This window comes from Sesamum indicum, linkage group LG9 (genome assembly GCF_000512975.1).
Source record: "Sesamum indicum cultivar Zhongzhi No. 13 linkage group LG9, S_indicum_v1.0, whole genome shotgun sequence".
Lineage (NCBI taxonomy): Eukaryota > Viridiplantae > Streptophyta > Magnoliopsida > Lamiales > Pedaliaceae > Sesamum > Sesamum indicum.
The window spans coordinates 6,122,621-6,130,481 of NC_026153.1; the positions used below are offsets into that span (position 1 = coordinate 6,122,621).

Genomic DNA, 7,861 nt, shown 5'->3' on the forward strand with positions numbered 1-7,861 from the left:
ATTCTTAAATAGATCAAAATTTAAATAATAAAAAATTAACAATAAAAACAAACAAATGATTGTATTTTCAATTATTTTTATTTATTCAAGAAGTCTAACTCTAATTATATATGACGTTTTACAACAAGTGTCAGATTGTGACTGACACTTTAAGAACTAATTCAATTGTCTCCTTGCAAATGAATTCTACTTCCATAATTATGAATATCAGCTATTCCTATTCTACTGTCCCCCAAAAGCCTCTAAACAGAAAAAATTAGACCAAACCCGATCCACCCCCATCAGATCTTTCTCCCTGTCCCATACCATTATTTCAATCAATTCCTCCCCATTGCTTCGGGTTTCCTTGTGAAGCTTTTTGGGATGTCGCCGAAGCCACCAGAGAACGGAATGGAAGGCGATGACGAAAGAGAAGAAGAGTCGGAAGAGGAGAATTCGGAGGAGGAGGAGGAGGATGAGCCGAGGCTTAAGTACCAGCGGATGGGCGGCAGCGTTCCCACGCTCCTCCAGAGCGACGCCGCTTCATGTGTTGCCATTGCCGAACGCATGATCGCTCTCGGCACCCACTCCGGCTCCGTCCACATTCTTGATTTTCTTGGGAACCAAGTGAGTGACTTTTTCGGTTTCGCTTTTCCTTTTTAGTCAGTGGACCGTTTTGGTCTTTGTTCGATTGAATTGGGTATTGGCATGGTGTGATTGAAATTGTGGATTTTTGTGATGATCATGAGTGGAATTGATTGAAAGTGCGTTTTTTATATGGAGTTTGAATTTTGTTGTTTCTGGGTGGTGGCTGCCTTTCGCCTGTCGTCTTTGTGGTAATTGAGGGTCACGCGGAAGTCTTTTCCCGGCATTTGGGTAAATGAAGGATAATGCGAAGAAGCTATGACCTTAAGAAACTTTAAATTTTGCTGCTTTTGTACATTCATAGGGACATAAAGCATATTTGTGCTTCCAGATTTTATCTGTGTTAGATAACATGGCTTCAAGTCAAATGGTTAAATAAGATATCATGGAGCAGGTAGTCAGTGTTACTCAATAGAAGTTGGTGACTTTATGATGAGAAGTGCTTAACTGTGGAATTAGAGACGTATATTGCTGCAACTGTTTACATTATTTCTCTGTGCAAAGTCCCAGAGTTTGTGGTTAGCCAAAGGTGCTTCCACTGAGTCAGCTGTTTAGGAGTGTGGCAACTTTCATGCTTAATTTCATTGGTACTTGAAAAGCTTCAATATAGTTGCATCTGACTGACCAGAAAAGTAAAAAGTGTAAAGAAAAAATGCTACTAGACTAGGTTTCAGTCTGTTATATCTGCCTCGGCAAAAGCAGCTTATCTAATCTTCTGTTGTAGATTGATTGTCATCATATTGGTGAACTAAATCAGGCTCTGTTTAGTAGTTGAAAGCAAGCTGCTGTATTTGTATTATCATGTTTCCTTGAGAGTTATGCTGTAAGTGTTTGTTTGTGCCTTTGTCACCTTAACAAACTATCAGAGTGTAACTCTGTTGACCTCTAAGATCCTTCTTCAAAATGTTTTGCCTCTCAACATGAATTGTTAGTGTTGGTTTTATTCAAATGATTCCACCTACTTTCCTGAAATAACTATTGTTTCCTCGTGAATAAAGATTTGGCTTTTTTTGGCAAACCTTTTATGAATAAGTCCATATACTAACTAAGGTGCCATGCATGAAACTCATTAGAAGTGCAATTTCCCCTTCAATCTGTTCTATTTTGTCAGCTAAGCATGAAATAAACAATGAAATCATGCCAGCTTATCTTGTATGATATCTATATATTGTTTGTTTCCAGGCATATTCTCTATTATCAGTGATGTGAATCTCCCTCCTTTTCTCAGTATTTCTTGTAACTATTAGCACATTAAAATTTCCACATTATCTGTACTTGATGACGTGGATCTTATTTTCTGGTGTCCAGGAGCTTAGCTTATTTCTAGTTGATAATTCATGGTAGAATATCACAACTGAAGTCTGTCATAGGCTATTAACTTAATTATACAAGTGCAACAGGCATTTCAGAACTACTCTTAAGTACCTGTGTTTCATTCTGGTGTCATCAATATTAAATCGTTACATTTATTATGTACAATTTTGCCGATTCTCTCTGTTTCCCTAGGTAAGTTTAGCGCATATTGAGTTGCATAGTACCTATTTTATCTGTCTAGAGAGTCTTAACCTGTAGATATTTACAATTTTTTTCTCTCAAATTTGCCTTGCAATTGACATTTGATTGAAAGATGACCATTTGAATGCTTTATGTTCCAGGCAGTTGATAGAATTTCTGAGGAGTTATATATGTTATTCAGGCCTCTTTCACGGGTATCGATAAATTAAACATGTGATGAAATTGAACTTATGTATCTGGGACCAGCATGGTGGACCTGGACAAGAGGTTCAAGCCACAGAAATAGCATGTATAACTCTGTTATAGCTGCGACCTGTATAATGGACACACCCTTTAATGAAGTTCAGAATGTGACTCCAGAAAGAACCCTAGTACAGTCATCCTAAAATGAAGATTTATGCAACAAAACTTTGGTCTGTGACAGAAAATCGTTCAAACTGAAAATTAGATCTCCTGGATGACTACAATTACTTAAGTAACAGTTACATTTCAACTTACATTAGGAAATTGTTGCAGTGTCACAAGCATTGCATTTATGTCTCGATATGTTTATCTCTGCAATAATCTGTTATTTCCAGAACAAATATTCTCGGGTCTTTGATATCAGGGTAGCTGAGTAAGAATTCAAATCTGAATCTTTTAACATGATGTAGTTTATTTTCTGCTGTTATCCACATGGACATTGGTTCATTTTCCAGTTATCTTTGGAGCAACTCAATCGTCCATCACTCATATCTTGCACAAATGCATGACTTCTCTTCTTATCTTCTTGTTTCATGGAACCCTAAATTTGCTTCAGATTATGCACGATACCAGTTATTAGCATTTGTCTTTCATTGCTCATGTCTGCACAAAGTTTATAGCTTGGTAATAGGGGCAATTGCTGCCTGCATGGCTCCAGATACAAAAATTTATGTACTGTTTTATTTGCTGCTATGGAGAAGGCTATTAAATCATACCAACACGTACCACAATGTTGACTCAATGCATAGCTTGACATATTAATCACTTTGTTTAGATAAATGCAACACAATCCATTTGTGAGCTCTTTTGAACAAGGCCATACTATAGCTGATTTTGTAACTTGACTTATTTAGTGGATCAAGTAGTACACGTGACATTTAGATGAATAACAGATTTTCTTGTTCTCCAGGTTAAGGAATTCATTGCTCATACTGCTGCAGTTAATGATCTTTGCTTTGATATTGAAGGAGAATACATCGCAAGCTGCTCCGATGATGGTTCTGTTGTAATTAGTAGTCTTTTTACTGATGAAAGAATGAAATTTGAGTATCATCGCCCTATGAAGACCATTGCTTTAGATCCCGATTACGTGAGGAAATCATCCAGAAGATTTGTTACTGGAGGTTTAGCTGGTCATTTATATTTTAATGTGAAGAAATGGATAGGCTACAGAGACCAGGTTTACTTAGGTTTCTGACAAGCTCTACTTGTATGCTATGTTAAACAACTCTGACAAGCTTTCTGAAACTTTGATTCTCAGTGAAGGAGTTTTCCTTGTCCCAGGTTTTGCACTCTGGAGAAGGCCCAATTCATTCAGTGAAGTGGAGAGCTAGTCTGATTGCTTGGGCTAATGACGCTGGTGTAAAAGTTTATGACGCTGCTAATGATCAACGTGTAACATTCATCGAAAGACCTCGAGGAAGCCCTCGCCCTGAGCTTCTGCTCCCTCATTTAGTTTGGCAGGTCAGTGGATGATATGTATGGAGATATCTGTATAAAGCCTTGACAGTTGAAAGAACAAAAAGACTACAGGCCAAGTACCATTTGAAGTAAATTCATGAAAGAAAAGTTGATAATGATGCTTTTGCTTACATGTTTCACACTTCATTCAGGATGATACTGTGCTGGTCATTGGATGGGGAACCTCTGTTAAAATAGTATCAATAAGAAGTAATCAGAATAAAGGCGCCAATGGGACTTACAAGAATATCCAGATGTCTAGCATGAACCAGGTGGATATTGTGGCATCTTTTCAGACCACCTATTTCATTTCAGGAATTGCTCCCTTTGGTGATTCTTTGGTTGTTCTGGCATATATCCCCGTGGAAGAAGATGGAGAGAAGGACTTCAGTAGTACTATTCCTTCACGTCAGGTATTGCTCTGTCATTCACTCTTAAGTATAGGATATCACATTTTAATTGCGAGTTACCTATTTTTCACTTTTGCTAATGTTATGTCTTCTGTGACCTTACGTTGGTCAAAATCTTTCTGCATGAATTCAGTGAAGCTTTCTGTCAAATCATTTTTGAGCTAGTTTTTGGTAATCCTTTTCTGGACGTACATGTCCTACTGAGGAACTTTTTACTTGCAAAACTCTGCTGTATTTTCTTGATAAATTTGCTTCAGATTCATTAAAACCAACAGGAGTGGAGTTCTTTTCAGCTTTCTTGCTGTTTTATGGAATTTGACCTCTTTTGTGAAAGTCAGCGAACGCTGTTGCTTTTGTCTTGTAAGCTGACCCCACATCTTGGGAAAGATGCTTCATACTTATTGTCCCTTTTGGGTTAAATATAGAGGGAGACATTCAGTTCATCCATACAACCATAAATTTAACAGTGAGGATTAATGATATGATGGATGATCCACTCAATAGTCAATAATGATTAAAGTAAGGGGTAGATGGGGATGGGAAGCCAAAGCACTGAACTACCCCTTTGGTGATTCCGAGTTGGGAAATTCTGATGTCATAATTTTTTTTAGTGACAATTCAACTTGGTCCTTCGACTTTGGTCAACAATTTGATTAATATTTCTGGACAAATATACTTGTAAAGGAGAGGGTGTATTTTAAATTATTAGATTATATAACTCAGGTATAATACTTTCACAAATTTGCGACTCCAGTAAATTTTTGTACTTTGACATATATATTTTTTTAATTTATCTTACTAATTTCTAATTTATGTAGAACTTTTGAGAAACTTTTTTCCTTTCAATCTTTAAAAAATTTTCAAGTTCAAATTTTTTCATGTGAAAAAGATTGATTACCAAATTATGATTCAACCAAAGTAAGTCTTTCGTATTACATTAATATCTCAATTTTTGTTTTCTTTGTGAAATAAAATTATATATAAGCTGTATTAAATAAATATAATTTGAGATATATAATTAATTAATTAATAATTATTGTTTCCTGTTTGTTGTACCCTGCATCTTTGTTGTCCACTTTTCTTCATCCTCCATTGATCGTTCCTGATTTTTCCTTTGGCAATTGTGGCCATGGCATCTATTCTTGAAGCCAAAGCTGTGTGCGTTTTTGTGTGCCTTTGTGTCTGCATATATTGGTGTGTATTTGTATGTATCCATGTGTCTGTAGGGGTCTATGTGTGTCTGTTTTTGTATATGTATATGTTGGCATGGATACATGTTATCTGTGTTTCGGGTGTGTGCATTTGTGTCTGTTTGTATGTGAGTGTGTTGTGGTGTGTGAAGTGTGTATATATATGAACAAAAGGGAAAGCAAAAAGTGGGGAAACAGCTACTGCAATTTGGAATTTTAAATGAAGGGCAAAAAAAGTCCTTACAATTTTTTCTATTTCTGAATGAGTTTCTTTTTGTTTTCACAGTTAATGGAAGCATAAATGAGTGTTTTGCTCTTTCTGGAAACTTTTTGACTGACAGGTTTCCGTGTAATTATCCAAAATATGATTGGTTTGTGTATTTTAACTATTCTCAGGATAATTATCCCTTGTAAAAATGATGAATCATCAAATCACTCTTGATGAACTTTGCTTGTATATGAAACTCCTCTTCCTGCAAAATCCTTCAGTTGCTTAGTTTTACCTGGGTTAGTTTCATAAATTAGCACTAGTGTTTTACTTCATTCTTTCTTATTATATGTGGTTACTAGTCGCACTTTCTATTCTATAGGAATAGACTATGATGATGTTTCACACAGTGATTTTCTGGTGTCAGTGTGCTTTATATGTATTATTCTTGAAGTAATTGAATTTGATTGACCTAGTGGCTTTGGTTGAGTAGTTCTTTGATAGTAGGTTTGTGAATATTTCACCTTTTGTGGAATCTGCTTTGGGTTTCAGAGGTTTCTATCTAGACAAATTGTGTCTGTTTGTGAAGCTCGCTCGCTCTTAGTGAAGTAAACTAACACTTAAAGGTTTTAATCTGTAATGCCAGGGAAATGCTCAAAGACCTGAAGTGAGAGTTGTCACTTGGAATAATGATGAACTGGCAACTGATGCACTACCTATTCATGGATTTGAGCATTACAAGGCCAAAGATTATTCCCTTGCTCATGCTCCTTTTTCAGGTAAAGCTTGTTTTTATATCTCAGCTTAGATAGAGATGATTGTAGCTCTTTGCTCAGTCCCACCTGATCTATTGTAAACTGAGATATGTGACTAAGGATATGACATTATGCACTTGCCTTTAGGTAGCAGTTATGCAGGTGGTCAATGGGCTGCTGGTGATGAACCATTGTACTATATTGTGTCCCCAAAGGATGTAGTTATTGCTAAACCTAGGTTAGTGCCTCTCTTTTCCCTGTTTTCCATTAAAAATTGCCTTCTGTTATGTTCATGTTACTGGTGGATATATGAAACGAAATTGTTGTTTCGGGCTTCAATGTTTTGACCACTTTTAGTACAAGCGAAGGATAAGGTTTGATGTTTTGATAACCAACGCCATGTGGATGGATGTGCTATTGAGCTGGTGCTTTTAGTCTGCTTGTTGTTCCTGCCAGTTCAATGGTTACCAATTTAATCGTGTACCAGATCCTAGAAAGCTGTTATGAGTTACAGTGTAGTTTAATGCACATAGTAATGATAGCTCTATCCTTCTGTTGGAGAGGGAGTATTTTGGCTCGCATATATTTTAGGGTCTTCCAGATTATTTCTGGGTGAAGTTGCTTCCTGGCACTTTGAGGAGGATTCTTGCTTTTTGGTCAGGGGCATCTCTGTCTAAAGGCTTCTTCTCTTTGTATCCATTTTTCACTAGTTTCATTATTTCTGGATGTTGGCTTTTATTTCCATGCAGCTGTATAATTCTCTCCTCACTCCACCCAGAAATAGGAGATGAAAATAGAATATTTGACAAACATTCTTCTATATTATTCTCTGAACTTTTCATTACTACTGAAGGAATTTTCTAAACACACTGGTTCTGAATTATATAAGCTATTTTATTTTGGATGTTAGGGACACAGAAGATCACATATCTTGGCTTCTTCAACATGGATATCATGAGAAAGCTTTAGCAGCAGTTGAAGCTGGTCAGGGTCGGAGTGAGCTGCTTGATGAGGTAGTGTGTTTAACCTAGGTTTTAACTCGTAAGCAAATATGTTCATACTGGTGGTCTCTGCTCTATAAGATCATACTTGCGTGTTGCTAAACTTGACTGTCTCTGTAACAGTGGAATTTAGCTTTTCATATTCTTATTATCAATTATCTGACTTTGAACATTGTACTTCTGGCATGAAGCTTCTTTTACATGGGAAAAGAAGTACATAATGTAATATTTTCCCAATAAAAAGAAGAAACTGCAGCTAAGTGTACGGTTGATCCTTAGGTTTGGCTTTGGCTTTGGGAAGTGCTATTGGTGAGTTGCAAAACCATAGAGTTTTAAGTTGGTTTCGATTGACTTTTGCATGTAGAGTTGCTGAGAGAGGATTTGGTAGAACCATCATGTCTGTTATACTCACTAGTTCGCGGGGGGGGGGGGGGGGGGGGGGGTTGGGGGGTTT

General features: G+C 36.8%; 1 protein-coding gene across 1 annotated transcript in view; it reads left to right on the top strand.

Moving 5' to 3' along the window:
- LOC105170768 (vacuolar protein sorting-associated protein 41 homolog) overlaps positions 208–7,861 on the top strand; it is a 13,469-nt gene continuing 5,815 nt past the window's right edge. The window contains exons 1-7 of the mRNA XM_011091675.2: positions 208–606; positions 3,293–3,562; positions 3,667–3,846; positions 3,996–4,256; positions 6,298–6,430; positions 6,554–6,644; positions 7,317–7,419. Coding sequence (XP_011089977.1) covers positions 364–606; positions 3,293–3,562; positions 3,667–3,846; positions 3,996–4,256; positions 6,298–6,430; positions 6,554–6,644; positions 7,317–7,419 — 1,281 coding nt within the window. The 5' untranslated portion in view covers positions 208–363. The remainder of the gene's footprint in view (positions 607–3,292; positions 3,563–3,666; positions 3,847–3,995; positions 4,257–6,297; positions 6,431–6,553; positions 6,645–7,316; positions 7,420–7,861) is intronic.